The sequence below is a fragment of the Haemaphysalis longicornis genome, unplaced genomic scaffold, assembly GCF_048455015.1.
Source record: "Haemaphysalis longicornis isolate Haplotype H1 unplaced genomic scaffold, Haemaphysalis longicornis Haplotype H1 scaffold_3, whole genome shotgun sequence".
NCBI classification, from domain to species: domain Eukaryota; kingdom Metazoa; phylum Arthropoda; class Arachnida; order Ixodida; family Ixodidae; genus Haemaphysalis; species Haemaphysalis longicornis.
Window position 1 is genome coordinate 58,273,372 of NW_027526335.1, and position 19,001 is coordinate 58,292,372.

General features: G+C 50.4%; 1 protein-coding gene across 1 annotated transcript in view; it reads left to right on the top strand.

Annotated features, from left to right (window-relative positions):
• The first annotated feature begins 17,347 nt into the window (after nt 1-17,347).
• Nucleotides 17,348-19,001, top strand: part of LOC144175231 (uncharacterized) — a 170,491-nt gene continuing 168,837 nt past the window's right edge. Inside the window, exon 1 of the mRNA XM_077704336.1 lies at nt 17,348-18,071. Within this exon, the coding sequence (XP_077560462.1) occupies nt 17,467-18,071 (605 nt within the window). The 5' untranslated portion in view covers nt 17,348-17,466. The remainder of the gene's footprint in view (nt 18,072-19,001) is intronic.

The following is a 19,001-nucleotide window of genomic DNA, read 5'->3' on the forward strand; positions in this document are numbered from 1 at the left end:
TCCGTTTTACGGCGGTTTTATGATGCTGCTGGAATGCCTTAGCAGCGGTGGCTTCATGTCATTTGTCAATACTTCGATTGATGGTTATTCATGGTATCTGCTGAAATAAAACTTTTTTCCGTTTATGCAGTCTCTTGTTCAATTCACTTTCATGTGAATTGTTTTGGCATAATTTCGATAAAACACTGGTTACAATAGTTCTACCGCGAGGCTCAGTGTGTGAAGTTAGAAACTTCTAAGAAATATTTCACATTTTAGGTGTTTTATTTGTCATTCTTTCTCATTTTTATTAGGCGTAGAAAACTAGGCTCAATAGCTCGAATAATGCTGCCATCAGTGCCCATCACCACTGAACACACTCTCTGCCTCTCTCTATAATCATGACACCTACATCAGATTGCGGACTACAAAGCTTTCCCGGACTCTCCCTCCTGTTTCGACGTGGAGGGGATGTGCCGCTGCTGGGGCAGGACTGCTCTGGATTGATTGATTGATTGATTGATTGATTGATTGATTGATTGATTGATTGATTGATTGATTGATTGATTGATTGATTGATTGATTGATTGATTGATTGATTGATTGATTGATTGATTGATTGATTGATTGATTGATTGTCGGGTTTAACGCGCCGACGCAACGCAGGCGATGAGGCGCGCCGTAGTGGAGGGCTCCGGATCAATTTTGACCCCCTGATTTTTAACTCGCGCCGAAATCTTGTACACACCTGCGTTTGCTTTTCGCCTCCATCAGAAAAGCGGCCGCCGCGGCCGGAAAACAAACCCGCGTGACTGCTTTGGATGGCCACGATAAAAGAGGAAGATGTGTTGGCTGTGCGCTGGTGTTGTTCGTGCCAGTGGCTTCGACGCTAGCTCCCACGGAACTCGCCGCTGCCTTGTAAATACTGTAAATCTATTTGCTTGCGAACCTTCTTCCCGTAAACATATTACCGTGCAAGTGGAGTATACGCAAAGGGGGAAGGTTCGGGGGATTCGGGTGAGGGGGGAGTAAGGGTCGAGTCGGCCGCAGAACCTTAGGAATTTTTTCTGTGAAGAGCACAGTAATAGCTTCTGATAACTGTTTGTATGTTGCTAAGGCTGCAGCCATTAAACTTACACGAAGCTGACGTCTGCTATCCACACAACAACCACGCCATTAGCGGTGCTCCTAAAGTACCCTAATTTATAGCACAATCGGAAGCCTGGTCAAAGTCCGGACAATGCATTAGAAACCTCTTGATTCTAACTGACTTCATTGTTTTTGGTTTATTTGGTATTTTTGCTGTTTGCCTTTTCTGTGTTCTCTCTCCTATGGCCAGGAAGGGGAAAAGGGGAAGTGAGGGATGTCCTGTTACCTCCGAAACGAAATTCTAACATTGTGCGTGCGCCACTGCTCTGGCGGTAAGCTAGGCTCTGGGGCAGGGAATCGAACTCGTTGCCTGCATGCTAACCGCCCAACGCAAAATTCGCCGATTTTCCATTGCCCCCAGCTTGAGCCGTACGCCGCCGACGCCAACGATTGGGAGCGGGGCTTAGTTGTGGAGGTGGGACTTCGCGACATACGTACTTCGGAAGAAGACGAAGATCGGCTCAACCGGCTGGTTGTTCTTGCTGCTCTGGAGTTATTCTTCGTTTTGTACTTGTTCCTCTTTGCTGTGACTGAAATCCTTCGCGCTGCCTTCTTACAAGCACCCAGCGACTTCACAAGGGCGGACGCCCCGTGTCAAACGGCTTCAGCGAAGCTGTGTGCGGACCCTGCAGCTCAGCAATGTGCCGTCACCGCTTGCGCTTCATGCTGCCATAATGGACGGAACCAACCAGGTCCTGGCCGCTCCAAGCGGACCCTACCAAGGTACTCCTGCAGTTTCGCATGAATCGACTCCCGATGATAACCTGGAAAGCCCGTCAGCTCCTAAAAAGCGTGCTACTGACCAAGAGACCGCAGATCGGAACGTTTGCTCTGACGCTACTGACATGGAAGTAAACCAAGGCGACTTTACCCTTGTCACTTACAAGAAAAAGCGAGCCGCCGGGATTCCCGTTGTCTTTGAACCAACTGAAGGTTATAGTTTGTGGAAAGCCAACCCCAACGTATTGGCGTCAGAAGTCGTGGCGATGGCACAAGAAAAAGTTTTAACACATCGCCTGACCAAGGATGGTAGGCTTATTGTGACCGTGTCGTCCCTAGCTGCAGCGAACCGACTTCTACATGTCTCCACCCTTGCTGCTGTACCAGTCGAGGTGCGCGTGCCACGATCGTACATGGCAACGTATGGAAAAATCCTAGGTGTGCCCCTTGAGTACACTGATGAGGCACTAGGGAATTACCTTAGAGACCAAGGAGTTATCTCTGCCCGTCGGCAAGTCACCTACATACGAGATGAAAATCAAGTCATTGCTGAGACCCGCCGACGCTCAGTCATCTTGGAATTCAAGCCAGGTTCACCTCTGCCAGCTCGGGTGTTTCTTGGCTTTAACAGCTTCCCCGTAGAAGAGTACACCGGATCTGCTACACAGTGCTTCAAGTGCCAGAAGCACGGCCACATCGCCAGGAACTGCAGAGGAAAACTTCGCTGCAAAATATGCTCTGGGGACCACCCACACAAGGACTGTACGTCGCGCAATCAACCCCGATGCGCAAACTGTGGCGGCCCGCATCCCGCGTCGTATGGAGCTTGCCCGAAGAAAAAGGCAGCTACTCTTGCACGCAGTGTCGAGCAAGTACAAGGCAAAGCTCCTTCCCGACGTGAGCCACCATCAAACCCAGAAGTTGTGTTTTCACCTGCGATTGTGCCTTCAAATGACCCTCCGCTTGAGGGCGAAGCTCTCACAAGCAAGTCCTACGCGCAGGCCACACGAGATCATCAAACAACCACAATTAATCATGCCTCACCTGGTGTACGCTCACAGGACGCAGACTCCACCTCAACTCGACGTCCCCGTAGGGAACGTGGACAGATGGCAGCTCAGCCCGCGCAGCCTGACATTACTGGCATACTCATCCCCATGCTTTTTGCGGCAATCAGGGCACTGCTGCGCGCCAACCCCTCCTATGGCCATATCCCCGAGGTAGAAGCAGTACTGTCTTTGGAACCTTTCGTGACCTCCACATCATCATCTTCGCGGCATCGTTCTGGAGCCCAACAAAGTTGATGGCATCGGAGACCCACCGCCTGAAACCGCTTATTAACGCAAGTCTCAAAAGTTGTACAATTTTCCAATGGAATGCACGTGGCCTACGCTCGAAACTAGCTGATTTTCGTCAGCTTGTGCGGACATATCAATTTCCGTTCATTATTATATCTGAATCTCGAGTTGAAGAACATTTTAAGTTAAAGAATTATCAATTGCTTCTTTCGCAGCGCTTAAACGGCCCAAGTCGACTTTTTGTTGCCGCCCGTCATGATGTGCCAGTAGCAAGCGTTGCTGTGCCTGCTCATGAATCCGAAGAATACGTCTGCGCGAAAACCAGAATTGGTACCCAGTGCTTCACTTTAATTGCTGCTTACATAGAGCTAAGCAACCACTTTGACGCCTCGCGGCTAGAAAATATTATTACTGGCACGTCCCCGCCTTATTTAATTTGTGGTGACTTTAATGCGCATCATGAGATCTGGGGCAGCACACATACAAATTCCCGGGGAGTGCGGCTAGCCGAGCTGCTGATCAAGTACTCTGTTCAGCCTCTTAACGACGGCAGCATCACTTACATGAAAAACGAGAAAGTGAGCAGCTGCATTGACGTCTCTTTTATTTCAAGCAGCTGGGCTGCAAAATTCTTCTGGTGCACAGACCTGGAAACAAGGGGAAGCGACCACTACCCAGTTTTGATTTCTTACCTTGACAAAGACGCGCTCCGAGAAGGAGCGAAGGTCAAGTGCACTGACTGGGAGGCCTATGAAGAGAGCGTGGGTCATAGCATTACAGCATCAACTAGCGATGACGACATAATACCTATAATTGCTCGCTGCCTGCGGGAATCATCGCGTGTTATGAAAAGGCCTACAAATGTCAGAAATGATGGGGAGTATGAGAGGCTACGAGCCATTCGCAGGCGTGCAGAGCGCAAGGCTCGACGTACCAAAACTTTGGAAGACATGCAGCACGCACGTAGGGCGCAGAGACACGTGAGGCGCCATTTAGAGAAGTTAAACAGGCAGCGATGGCAAGAGTTTTGCGCGAAATTGGATGTTCGCAAGCCTTTGTCGCACATCTGGCGTGTAGTAAAGGGCATGCGTAACAACATCTCGCAACTACGCCCATTCAGCGCGCTGTCATTGCATGAGAATATTTCTCAGAGAGAAGCCGCTGAAGAATATTGCAAGCTGCTGTCCGCCACCACATCCGCAAGGACGCGCCCACAGCTCAATTATTTCCGTCCCCCTCCAGCTGCTGTGCCTGCGTTAGATCACCCGTTCTCGATACAAGAACTTAATGCGGCTATTTCCGATGTCAAAAAACGCTCTTCTCCTGGTTACGATGAAATTACTTATGAGGCTATTTCGCATTTATCACACCACTCTCGCTTGCGTCTCTTGGAGTACTATAACGCTACGTGGCTGCATGGAATCGTTCCTCCTGATTGGAAGCTAGCGAAGATTACTTCCGTTCTGAAGCCTGGAAAGCCACCGACACGTTATGACTCTTTTCGGCCGATTGCCCTACTCAGTTGCATTGGAAAATTAATGAAAAAAATGATATTCAAAAGGATGAATTGGTATGTCGAAACCAGGAAACTTTACCCCCCTGAAATGAACGGCTTTCGACAGAATCGATCGGCCATTGACAACATAATTGCACTCGTATCATCTTTAGAAGAAGAACTAAATTCTGGCCATATCCCAACTGCAGTGTTTTTAGACATCAAGTCAGCATTTGACTCAGTTTACCACGATGCTATCCTAGCATCTCTTATTGCACTCGGCTTAGGAGGGAGGCTATATGCATGGATTGCGAACTATCTCGACGGACGGAAACTTTTCATGTGCACAGAAGAAGGCCCCACACCATGCTACGACGTAAATAGAGGCGTCCCTCAAGGAGCAGTTTTAAGCCCGCTGATGTTTAATCTTACGCTTATTCACCTTAAACGCGTTCTTCCCCGGGGTGTCAAAGTCACACTCTACGCGGATGATATCTGTGTTTGGAGTGCTTCAAGATCGCGTCGGATCACACAGCAGAAGCTGCAGAAGGCTCTTTCAAGAATAGCGGCATACCTGTCGCCGAGAGGACTCCATCTTTCCTCCGAAAAAAGTGTCGCAATGGCGTTCACCCGCAGGAGAATGGACCGATACCCTCTAATCCTCAGTGGCCGGCCTCTGCAGTACGTACGCACCCAAAGATACCTTGGCATTGTCATAGACAGAAACCTCTCCTGGTCCCCAGAAGTACAAAGATTACGCTCGCGAATTTTAGCAGCATCCCAAATTATTGGATATCGGCACTCGCTGGGGCAGTGATTGTCGCTCTGCGGTGCTCCTCTTCAAGGCATATGTTGATGGTATCTTGCGATATAGCCTGCCCGTCCTGCAGACACTGTCCCCGACAAGCAGAAAACAGCTGGAAGCGGCAAGGAACAACTGTCTGAGGAAGTGCCTTGGCCTCCCTGCAGGCTCGTCATGTTGTGGGACCCTTGCAGAAGCTGGCTGCCTGCCCATGGATGTGTTACGGCTTCAAGAGACGCTACGAAATTACTTGAGGTACAGACTACATGCCACAACCCATTTCCTGGCTCGCAGTGCGGATCAAGACGCTTCAAGCTTTGGACGAACAATAAGGGCAATTGATGCTTCCGTGCCAAATCAAGCACCGCAGACCATGCCACTGGGTTTTCCGCCATGGACTTTGTCCCCTGTTACCATAAAACTTTCTATACCTGGAATTGATTCAAAAAAGCGCATACCCCAAACTGTCCTACTTCAGGTTACACTTGCCCATATTCAAAAATTTTACTCCGCAACGACCCATATTTTTACAGATGGATCGGCAACATCTGAGCGCAGTTCTTCAGGAGTTTTTATTCCGTCAGCTAACAAATCACTGTCATGCCGGCTTGAGCGGGCGACTTCGTCCACGCTAGCTGAACTTTATGGAATTAAAGAAGCCATCCGGTACATACTTCCTCAGCCACCGACACACTGGACCATATTCACAGACTCGAAAGCCGCCCTACAAAGCCTCCGACGTGCTAGCTGCTTCAGCATCCACGACCACATCCAGCGCGAAGTAAAATACCTGCACCATCTCGCTTACGCTGCTGGCCATCGCGTAACCTTTCAGTGGCTCCCTGGACACTGTGGTGTCCTAGGAAATCAGAGAGCAGATGAGGCTGCACGCAGGGGCCTAGAAATGAAAAACAAAAGAAAGATTTTCTTTACAAAAAATGATGCCTCAGCTATGACCAAGGCCCTAGCTCTAGCAGAAAGAAACCGCTTATGGACCCTTCCGGAACATCATCATGATTTTCTGTACTCAATTGACCCACAGATAAGACTGAGGCTGCCAGAACGACTACCTCGCCGGCGGGAAACACTGTTTCATAGACTGCGACTTAATGTGGCGTTCACTAATGCCTACTTACATCGCATAGGACAAAGTACAAGCCCACATTGCGACAACTGTGGCGCCCCCGAAACCGTCGAGCATGTCCTGCTAGAGTGCTCCGCCTACATTGACGCAAGGAGTCGGTTAGAGCAAAGGATCACATGTCTTCACCCTGGACCAATTACGCTGAGCCTGCTACTTGGACCATGGCATTCTCCGTCATCTCAACGGAAAGTCCTGGATGCTCTATTTGGGTATCTTGAAGATATTGGCGTCACCGAGACTTTATAGCCCCCCTTAAGCGGTCAGTCTATGCTACGCCGCATGTCCCTTTATATGACCCTCTCTTTTTTTTCCCTCTTTCACCTACTACTCTTCTTTTTACTACTCATCTGTCTTTTCCCCGTTCCCCTTCCTGCAGAGTAGCATGTCGACGTACCCATGTTGGCAAACCTCTCTGCCTTTCCTCCTTTAATAAAGAGCTTCTCTCTCTCTCTCTCTCTACTCGCAGAACTTACCGATGACAAGGGCACGCACACACACGAACAGACAGACAGACAGGCGGGCGGACGGACTGACAGACGGACGGACGGACGGACGGACGGACGGACTATCCTTCTCTGTCTCCCTCGCTCCCGTTTTCGAGGGCGCCACGAGGACCGGAGAGCTATTCAAGACAAAAAGAAGATTGACACGTATATAGCCCGCTGCGCTCAGTTCGCCTTTACCTGGAACTTCATCTCCGTCTCCCCACTGCGCATGTTTTAAGCACATGGCAGCGAATTCGACCGAAACAGGATACTTGCTGTGACATGATACTTCTCGTACCTTTCCCGTGTTTTTTACCACTGACTACGGCTGAGCGCAAGTTCTCCATTTTTTTGTTGCCAATCCCGAAACAGGCACAGGCATGCTATACTCATGAAGTTTCACAAAGAACCTACGAAACTGTGCGAAACCAAGAAAAAAAAAAAAAAAAAAAAAGAACCCAATGGCACGTCAGGTTTGCCTTGCTCTCTTTCGCTGCGGCCCTTGCGTGTGTTTCGACTCGCGTTCCGAGCCATTAACTGCGAGAAAAAACGGGTTCCGAGCCTCCTCCTCTGACGGTGATTTGCTTTTTGTCCGCGCCGCTATCTCTCCGTCCATTCTCGGTGTGACTTTCGACAATGGGTATGTAGAGCAAAGCGCCGCGCAGCGCGTTCTCGCGCACACCACAAGCAGAGGCTCGCAGCGACGGCGTTATGATCGCAGGCCAGCCCACCCTTGCCGCATCGCAGCCAGACTCGCACCGCCATGTGCACAACCCCTTTCGCTTCGGCCGCCAGTTGCCCCCTTTCTTTTCGGTGGGCGTGCGTTTCGCCCCCCTTCTGAGTATGCCCATGTGTGCGTGTGTGTGAGTGCGCGCGCAGTGCGTGCAAGCACAGCAGCAGGAGCTGCTCTTTGGGGAACAGTTTTTTTACGCGCTAATAAACATTTATTGCGCCAGCCGCACTACATCCTCCCACTTCCCCCTTTTAGCCCTCCTGATGCTCGGTTTCACCCGCTGCACGCACTTTTTTTCTTCCATTCTTTCATCTAGGCCGAATTTTTAGTATGTGTATGTGTGTGTGACTCGAGATTGCAGGCGCTACTGACAAAGAAGAAAAGGAAAGCAGAAAAGGCGCGATTCGACTGCTCGTGCCGTGAAGCCTGAAGGGGGTTCTTGTTTGGGAATCGCAAGTTTATATCCGTGAGATAGGCTCGGAGCGAAAACCCTTCGGGGACCGATTCATCGCCGTCGCAGTAGCGATGCCCGCCGCGGTATAGATGAAGGGCCGTCGTAAGCGTATCTCTCCGCGCGCGTATCCGGGCGCGGAGCCATACGCGCTTTCGGAGGGAGCGCACCGCATATACGCCGTCGTTATTGAAAGAAGCTCGATTTATGGCGATGGTATACAGGCAGGGAAGAGTGGGGGGGCTGGGTGGGATAGACGGCTTCGGCAGGCTATAAACGGGTTGTTACGGCAGTTCAACCCGTCCACGCTTCTCATTGTGCTGTCCGCGGGTCGTCGCGGAACGATTGCGAATGTGTCTCGCCCCGTTCATGACCCCCAACAGTGCCGGAGCGCGTGACTTTACGTTTGTGTTCCGGCCTAAGTTACGATATGGTTTACTGGCTGTGGAACGGGTGGGTCCTTCGTTGGGCCTTTCAGAGTTTTTCGGAACGAACAAGTGCGCCGCGCTGCCTGTCTTCCGGCACAACGAGAGGTATGCCTACAAAGCGCTGCGTCCCGTGGCATGTGGTTCGTTGGGAAGGTGACTTTAGGAGGGAACGCACGAAAAAAATAGTGCCGCTCGGTTCAGGTGTGTCCTGTACCGGTTGTTGGCTATACACGTCTCTGCAATATGCCCGTTTTGCAGATCGTATTTCTCGGGGCCCACCTTTATAATGTCGCGTGTAAGTATGTGTAATGTTCAACAGCAGCTGAAGGCTACTGGTGCCACATGGCTTAGGGATGTGTAGTGCGGTACAGAACACCTCAAAGCTATCATTTACGTTGTCTAGCAACAGGATTACACAAGGGCGAGTATCATGACCCAAAAAAGCGCCAAAGGTATAGAACTATATGTGAGCTGTAGTCCCCTCCACCTATTCTGTCTTTCTACTCTTTTTTTTTTGTTTTATTTTTAAGTGGCTTGAACGGAGACTGTGCACGTGTAGCTAGGTTTTTTTTTTATTATTATTCCTTCATTCCGTTCTCAATGCCTGCCTCCGGCTGTTTACGTGCGGAGTGCAAGCAACCGAATTTCTCCAATGTTGCGATCGACGGACGGGCGCCGCGCGGAGCGGTCATCAGCTGCCCCGTAATCCACTAGACGCACGGGCGTGCGAAGGAATTTCGCGTGGCCTGTCCGTAACCTTGGCGCTGCATCTCACCGTATGGGATGGCCCTTGACCTCTGGACACCAACGTCTTCGAATTTCTCGAGACGACACCTGTGTGCCCTCACAGTGCGCGTGTTTTGCGTTTGTTTTGATTGAAAGGGCATACTTGATTGGCGCTCTCCGGGCCACTGTGTGGGAAGGGAGAAAGGAATAGACAGACCTGAACGAGGCGCCCCCCCTCCTCCGTTCACTGAGACACGAACCATGCAAAATATAGTAAATATAAGCTCTTCTTTCTTCGTCTTATACTCGGCCCCAATGTTGTCCCTGACTCGAGACCAACAGAGTCCATCATCGGCCACGCTTCAAAATCTGTAATAGCAGCCACACACACGTTCATGTCTTGGATACATTTCTCACTGTTGTTTAATCTCTGTTGTACATAACGAAATGCGGTCGATAACGAAATGCGGTCGTGGGCGATTACTGGGGCGTCACTAAGAGTTCACGCGCAATATTTCGTCTTCCTCCTTAAAACACGGGTACACATCTGTTCGCCTTGATTTATCCACTTGACAATGCGCGCGCTCATGGTCGACATTTTTTCAACGTAAGAAAGATAATATCATCGCATTTATACGTTTAGATCCCATTAGATCACAATATTGAGTATGACGTATTGGTTCGTCTCAACACCAGAGCATTCCTTTGAATATATGCTGTGCTGGGCAATATGGCAATTCATCGATAAACGTTACACAAGCTGGGCCGTCCCATCGCGGCATCTGCATGTACCCTCACGACTCGTTCAATAGGGCCCACCTCCCACGCGCGAGATCTTGACCATAGAACCGAGTAGATCGCTTCAGCCGTTGGCTTGGATGTCAAAAAACGCTGTCGTTGCTTCGTTGTCACATCTTCTGACATCCTTATTCGAGGCCGCCTCTCACTAAAAACTACAACCGACACTTCTTATTTGCACTCACTCGGCCCAATTCTAGAAGAGCGGTGACCTTCTGGAATTCTTGCAGGTTCGTTTCTGGCGACGCCAAGCACGCGCACAAGTCTCGCGGTGATTTTCTAAGCACCAAGGCGCGAGTTCGATCCCCAGGCGGGAAAACGAGGCGAAAAAGAAAAAAAAAAACACCCGTGTATCGAGTTTTCGGAAGATTGTAAAGATCACCATACGGTGTAATTAAATAGCCCTCCACAACGACGCGCCGCCTGATGGAACAAGCTACAGCTTCGGCGTGTAGCGTGTAGACAGAGAGAGAGAGAGAGAGAGAGAGAGAGAGAGAGAGAGAGAGAGAGAGAGACTTTAATGAAGCCGAAAAGTAAGCTTGGCTTGTTTCTTCGTATGGGAAGACAGAACATTTCCCCCTCCAAAGTTTGAATTTGACGCTTTGCTAAAGCCATGAACATCGGCGCCATGTTTCTTGAAGCTGGAAAGTCACCCAGATACTTTCATGCACGAACTGACTTTCATGGCGTACACGAGGCACGTGAATTATTCTGTTCAGTTTTGATTTCTCCCACACTGAGAAAATAATTTACATAAAATAAGGACGGTGTTCATTTACAGTTATTACACTGCTTCTGTTTTGTTGTTGTTTTGATGCTGCAAGTACACCTGCCAACAAATGTGATGTACGCCTCTGCGTCAGCGCCCCACCATAAGTGTGCCTCTGCACACCGAAATGGGGACCCTCTCCTCATTTCTGCCTATACCTTAGTCAGGAACGAGATAAAAAGGCATGCTTTCACAAGCCCCGTATAACCAACAGCCCGCTCCTCGCGCCCAGTCCATCCTTCTAGTGATGAAATGCGACAGTTCACTATAAGGAACGGTACCACGATTAGCACACATTCAACTAGGGATGGGCGAATAGTGAATTCGAGATTCTAGGCGATTAGTGATTTGGTAGAATAATTTCGAATGAAATAGTTCGAATACTACACATCACAAATTACAAAGGAAAAAATTGGCGAAGCTTGCACTAAGTCGCGCAAGGCTTGAACCATGCATTGCGAAGCTGGAGGATTTCGTATGTACGCGCTGAAGGACACACCACCACGCATTGCATTAGGCCTGAAATTGTTTATTTACATGTTCCGTCGTCGCTTTCACTGAGAGAGAGAGAGAGAGAGAGAGAGAGAGAGAGATAGAGAGAGAGAGAGAGAGAGAGAGAGAGAGAGAGAGAGAGAGAGAGAGAGAGAGAGAGAGAGAGAGAGAGAGAGAGAGAGAGAGAGAGAGAGAGAGAGAGAGTTGCTTTATTGGAAGAGAAACGAAAGTCGACTCAGCCGATAACTGCCTCTCGGGTTGAGGGCACCTCAATCAAGACTGAGTCAAGGAGGAGGATAGACAGAAAAGCAGTAATAGTCATCGTCATATCCATCCATATCGTTGTCTTTCTCATGCATGACTGATGGGCCCAGTGAAACGCGACAGCACGTGCTAGAACTGGCGGCAACCGGCCTGGCAAACTGGGCGTCGAGCTGTCTTGTGCTCCCCCTTGAGGCGCGGACGCGCCTGGACAGTTTTCTTGGTATTTTTTGCGAGCGCCACGCGCAGTCCTGGACGACGCCGGGTGCTCGCGTGCTCAGATGCGTGGTAAACGATGGGAGTTGATGACGCCGCACGTATTACGGCCAGAAACAACAGCTCCGCTGTTATAAAATGTGCAAATTGTGACCCGACGAAGGATTTGAATTCATGTAGGCACATAATTTTCTGAAACTATTACCAGTTGAGTATTTATTAAGAAATTACATGCACAGCTTTTTTTTTTTTTACTTTATTCACAAGTTTTGGGGAATAAATACTGGTTTCCCCACATGGTACTGGAGAAGGAGCTCTCGCCGGCTGCTGACAACATTTCCTGCTGTCGTGAACGGCATCCCACTCCTCGCGTGCCTGGCAAGAATTCAGAGTCAGGTACAGAGTCAGGTACTTGAAAGGTATACTTACGTGCCACCCAGGGCAGCTCAGGGTAAAGCCGGCTGCCATGCATGTTTCTCCACCAATACAGGTGGTTTTTAGACCGTGGAAGCACGGGGGCGCCTAAGTAGTCTGCCACTTGTCTGTCACAGCTCACGCAGTGAAATGCCTCATTTACTAGATTCTAATTTACTAAATTTTACGCAGAGGCTGAAAATAATGTAAATACAAAAGTGATGGGTCCACTTAGATTAAAAGATTTACATTCAAACGCAGTTAGCAGTCGCCAAAATAGAAAAGTAACACGGTTGGCTCCAGAGCTTTTAGCGCCACCTAGAAGCTACGCTAAAAAACGAGTATTGTATACTCGGTGGCAACTTAAGAACGGCACCGGAAGTTGCCGCTGTGCCTTATCACCGTAGCCGGATGTTTCTCCGCGCGGCGCAAGTAGGGCGTTACTGGGAATATTTTGAACATTGCGTGAGCCGTTCCTGTGATTTTTCGGACTTTATATGCTTATAAACGACTCCAGTGACGACAACCAAACTGCGTGAGACAAGGCAGACGATATCACGCATTAATAGAAAACCCCTTTCAAAACGCGCGCGCACTGACGTCACGGGTCCGGCGCTTTGACGGAGTGATACACTACATGAGGTGGGGCCGTTCTTGAGTTGTAACCGAATATAACCACTAGTATCCGTGGCCGTAGCCAACCCAAGGGCAAGTTACAGGCCGCCATTTGGAACAGTGTTCCGCTAATTTCGTATCGAATTGGTAGTACAAGGGCACCAACTTGGTGCCGCTGTGTCGGCAGCGGTGTCATTTCAGTGCCGCCTTTGACCGGAAAGAGTTATGGCGGCCGAGAGCTCGTACGCTAGGCGCCTCGGAGCATAGAGTTTCATACTAATATATACTAGAGGGAAATGTGGTGCCACTGTCTAGGGGAGCCGCACTTCAGCGAGCGTTCCGTCATGTACCCAGCAGGTACGTTCCACTTGTTCTTGGCATGGCTTATGAACAGGCTGAAACGTTGGCTATGGCTGAAAAAAAAAGCAACAATATTACCGTAGATGGTTCATAAAATTTGTTTTGTTATTATAAAATTAAACCTCCAAAATGTTACTTTTTTTCGTTGATTTTGGCTTCGAGACAAAAAAGAAGCCGTATGGCTAGCTAAGCCAAGCAGGCGAGGAACGTAGCTAGCAGCAATGGCGCCGCCCACGGCGGCCCGCGACTGCAGCGACAGATTTCCCTCTAGTATTATTAGTATGAAACTCTATGCCTCGGAGGATCAGCTACGGCTGGTTACCAGGGGCAAGGTGGCGAAGGCAGCATATGGAATCCCGCGAAGATGGAGCCACTCTCATCCAGCGCGTTTCGCACTGACATGCTCTGGATTAGAAGTTTTTTCCCCTCCTCCTCTAGGCGAGCCAACAACTTCACTGATGATAGAAAAGTCCGCGTTGGCGGGGTCTTGCGACAAGCCTGGGATGAGGGCTTGAGCGAAAAGCTTGGCTTTTGGCTGCCTATTGGGGGGCGTCGAATAACTCGAAAATATCGAATACCTGCATTCGGGCAGAAGCGAATATCGAACAGAGAGCAATTCGATCGAATATTCTGCAACACCGAATATTCGCCCATTCCTACAGTCAACACACTCCTCACTGAACTGATATCACGGCGTCTTTACCAAAAGCCGATGCGATGCTTCGAAAATATGTATTCACGTTTCGCGGAGGGATGCAAATTCTGGTCGATTTTTTTTTTTGTGTGTGTGCACTTAGTTTTCTTTCTGTATTTCTCGTTCTCGTGGCTTGTGTGTGTCAAACTCCATAGTTTGACACACACAAGCCTTTAGCGCTGACTTTTGGCTGCGTGCACTTTCTGAGTACTTCGGTAAAAATACGTTTAGACGAGCGCTATCGACCTTTACGCAGCTTGATCGAGATATCCATTTATCTGAAGACTGAAGTAACTCACCTTACATCCAAGCTCTGAAAGAGAGAAAAAGGTCAAATGCCACACAGACACAGTCAGCAGCACACTCACTACAATGACGACCTCCACTCCCGTCATCGTCATCATCATCAGCAGCAGCTTCTTTGTCGCCGCTGGACATTTCTCGTGTACTGGTGTTTGTGTACGAATGAAGTCATCTCACGGCAATCTGCAACTTCGCCAGTATTGAGTCAGCCTCATTCATGTTTTTCTCCCACAAATGTTCTTTTTTATGTAATTCGACCCGAGTTGGAGATCGTGTCACTTATCGCGATCTCCCAAGAACATTTGGCAGCTTCACAATGGAGCTGGGGTTCCGTCATCTTCGCGAAAGAAATACTTTAAAAGCGTAAGTTTAACAAAAGAACAAAAGGAAAATAGAGAGCGAGAAACAGATAGGGGAAGTGCAAAGTCGCACGAAACGTGGGTCCACGGATATATGCTTGTTGCAAATGCCCAAGCTTCAGAGCTGCCATTATTCCCGCCGTGACAGCAGTTGGGCGCCTTTCCCATTGTGGGAGAAGACATTTAGTGAGTACGCCCCTTCCTTTCTTTACCTATCTGGCCGCTTTCACTCTTAGCGGCACACATAACGCGACCAGCGCACCCGTCCACACGACGTCGCTGACGTGGGGCGGCAGTCGAAACCGAACCGACTCTGCAGCCTCCTGTCGTACGCACTTCAGAGCCCTCGCTGTGCACAATGAGCCAGCCTCATTGTCGCGCCGTTTCCATTTCTCCCCCTCCCCTCATATCGTTTCTCCACGCCCGTCAGAGATGTCCAAAGAAGAAAGGTAGGGGAGACTTCTAGGTTCCCTTCGGCAGTGTGCCGGACGCGGCTTCGCGGATGTCACGACTCCACCGCCAAAAAAAAAGAATAGAGGAAACCGAGCTATGCCACAAATGTAACTGAGAGTGCTGGCGGCTTGGAAGATTGGCGTGCCCAATGCTTCCTGAAACCGGCAGCATCAGTAGCTAGCCTCTACGGCTAGCCCTATGGCTGTTGCTATCTCCGTATCATGAAAATACGGGGAAAAAAAGAAGCGATGCAACCGCTACTGAACTTGCTGTCTGAACTCCAGCTGTCCGTGGAGTTGACATTTGAGACGTCCAGATGCACACAACAACGGAGCGTTCAATCACAGTGCCGATATTTTGCGCTGAGGCTTGTCTTCATCTTCATCTCGTAATGCTCCCATAAAACTTGCTTTGTGGTTAAAAATCAGCTTCTCGGTCAGTTCCGTGGGAGGGCATGTGTTATGGCAACATACTGTTAACGAACAACACCAGCAGCAATTGAATGTTCTTGTAGAACCTGCATTTGCTGTATGTTCAGCCACACAGTGAACTTCACAGCAACGTTACTAGAATACACTTCTAGTAACGTTGCTTCACAGGGTGGCTTTCCCTCATTTGTTCTCGCTTTGCGTGAAGTATCCTTTGCAGGGGACTTCCAAATTGCACGGTGGACGGGCCCGACATAACACGGTAGTTTTCGATTTACAGATATCGCCCTGAAGAAAAGTGGGCATGGAGAAAATTGTACCTCCGTTATGCTTACCTTCCGGTGAAGCATAAAGACGAAGGAAGCACGCAAAATGCTCATCGCCGAAAATACCTTCGCTTGGCCTTCTGTGGAGTTCTGGGAATCTCAAAACAAATGAAAATCTTGGGGGAATAAAATATCCCAGGTGCTGTTTTTCGTTTTTTTAAGTACGAGTCACTGGCTTACGCAGGAGCGGGTGAGGGGGAAGGGGGACGGGCGGTGCTCCCTTTTTAAAAATATCAAGCTCGAAGGAAAGGGGTTTCCCACCTTCTACATTTTCCCTCTCCCTTTTACAGCCGCTCCTCCTCCCAGCAAAGGAAATGCTGTGTGCGCCCTTGCCACAAGCTATGAGCAGATATATATCTCCTGGGTAAAGCTCCTCACGAAATAACAAGGCATTGGTACTGCCTCTCGTTGTACAGAAACGACGGACGCAACGTGGAGCCTTACAAATAATAAAATATACATCAAAACATCCCGTGGCAGTATGCCTGGCTGTGCTCGTCACATCGGGTAGTTTTCTCTTTTAGCCATTGGGAAGTGACATCTGCTCCGTTCACAAGTTTACAGATTGCCGCCTCTTTAATGCGCTGGAACAGAAAACAAAGTTTATATGTCGCTTAAAACTGTTTAATGGGATTAGGCATTTAAACCTAAGCTTTACTTAGCGAGAACTTCTACCTGTTAATTTATTTACTCCTGCTCCCTCTACCATCTCTTGTTGAGAACTCTACAACGCCATGCATATTCACAACCGCTCGCGTTAAAAGCTTGCGTGAACTGCTGCCAAATCTAGCGTTTGATGTCACCTAAGCCGACATAACTACCGGAAATACACAACCGGTGCACTGTTACGTCAAGAGTGGAGGTGTTGCTGAACTCTAAGCTGAAAACGAGTAGAAGTTTGGCTGTAGCTTTTGTTGTAATGACACCATTTATTCCCACAGACTCAATACCGCGCCGCTGAATATTAAACCCGGCACCCACAGCTAATTCCGCGCGCGCATCAGCGGCCGCCTCTCCCCAAACGCCATCAATGGAGAAACCATCACCCGCAGAGACGACCGACTGTGCGTCTCGGCCGTTCCACTTCGATCTCCCAGAAAAAGCGCGCTTCCTTCGAGGACCGAAACCAAAACAAACCCCTTTGCTCCCGGTAAAGCGCTCACTCTCGTTAGGTACGAGAGCACCTTCGTACGCGAGCGCCATCTCGGGGAGCTCGCGGCGTTCACGGCGGCGGCGGCCGGGGGCCCCGCAGCCCCGCCCGCCCTGGGCCCTGCCCACCGGACCGGCCCGCGTCGAGATTCCGGCTTCGGGCCACCCTGCCATTGGTTCGCGCGCCCTCGCTCCCCTTGTCCGCACACGGGCTGTCCGGGTAAACGGGAGAGGGTAAACCAACTCGGGGAGAGAGAAGGCAAGAGAGGGGGTCGGCGTCTTCCTCCCCCCTCCTCGAGGAGCGCCTCGCCGCGGCGGCCGCTGGCGGCGAAGTCCGCGAACGGACGGCACGAACGCGCCCGCAACGAGACGAGGCAGCGGCCGGGCCTTGAGGTAGCGCGTGCGGCACGAGGAGGCCAATGGACGCCGGCTCGCTGGGCAGCTGTAGCAGCGGAGGCGGCACGCCGTCGCCGCCGACGCTCACGTTCGGCTCGCCGGCGACCGCACACTCGCCGTCGGCCCGCGGAGGGTCCAGCCCAAAGTCCGGCCTGGGATCCCTGACCCCGACGCGCTCGACGCCCGAGAGCCCGCTGGGCGCAGCGCTGCCACCGCCCCCACCGCCGCCAAAGCAGCCGGGATTCGGAGTCCTGCACGCGCTGAACGGACGCGCACTGTACGGAGGCATGCGTCCGCCGCCGTCGCCGCCGGGCATCCCGTCGGACGCGTCGGCGACCGACTGCCGGCTGATCGACTACCGCGGCGCCAAGATCGCCGCGTTCCTGGTGAACGGCGAGTACCTGCTGTGCCTGCCACAGGCGTTCGAGCTCTTCCTGAAGCACCTCGTGGGCGGCCTGCACACGGTGTACACCAAGCTGAAGAGACTCGACATCACGCCCATCGTGTGCAACGTGGAGCAGGTGCGCATTCTTCGCGGACTGGGCGCCATCCAGCCCGGCGTGAACCGCTGCAAACTGCTCTCCTGCAAGGACTTCGACTCGCTCTACAAGGACTGCACCACTGCCAGGTCAGCAAAACAGTGCCCTCCTTATCTCTCCCTCCAACTCCTAGCCCCCTGCATGCGTGTCCCGTGTGTGTCGTCCGTGTGTGCGCTCGTCGCGGAGACCACGTGGCGGTTCGGTCGCGCGAAGGAAAGGGCGTGCTTCGCGTCACCCGGATCGTCCGCGTGAAAAGCCTCGACTGCTTCTGCGTCAGCATTTCCGGTATCGAACGTTTACGTACAGCCTATCTGACAGTCATCAGGCCTCTAGCGATAAGTCTGTGTCATATCCGGTCTTCGCAAAGGTAGATTCTTTTTCGTGTGTGTGATGGCGGTTATAACAAGCAACCACTCTAAATTTGTATTTTTTTTCCACCTGGACTTTGTGACCCGGGATAGTTTTCCTTGCAGTAATTCGAAGAGCCCGTAACTTTAAAAAAAATGCAACTAGAAGCAGGCGGCTCATTGCTGGGTCTTGCGCAGTCAGTGGTAAGCGAGAACTTCTACCGAGTGATGCGCCAAGGGTCAACCATCTAAGTCAGTATACGCCTTGTAAACGTCTGATCATATGTGTCACGTCCAGAAAACCCGTTTTGCCCACCAGCACTCAGTAATGTCAGCTTCGGAACGAATAGTACTTGCCAATCGTTCCGGTGGGGTACACAGGTGAAACCGCTGAGAAATACCTACATTCGCCTTGTATGTGACTCATTTTGATCGGTACAGTAGAGCTGAGAAACTCTAACTTTATTGAGCGAACATGGTCTGCATATTCACCGACAGCCAAATCCAATGGCTAGTGGCAGAGGTAACTTTTAAAGTCACATGTCCGAAATACTGAGCCTCATGGAAAAACGCAAGAATATTCAGTAACTTTTGCGAGTAAAGATTAAACCATACCGATGATGAGTCTTAAAATTAGGATCGGTGAACTATGATATCAGGAGAAAAGGGATA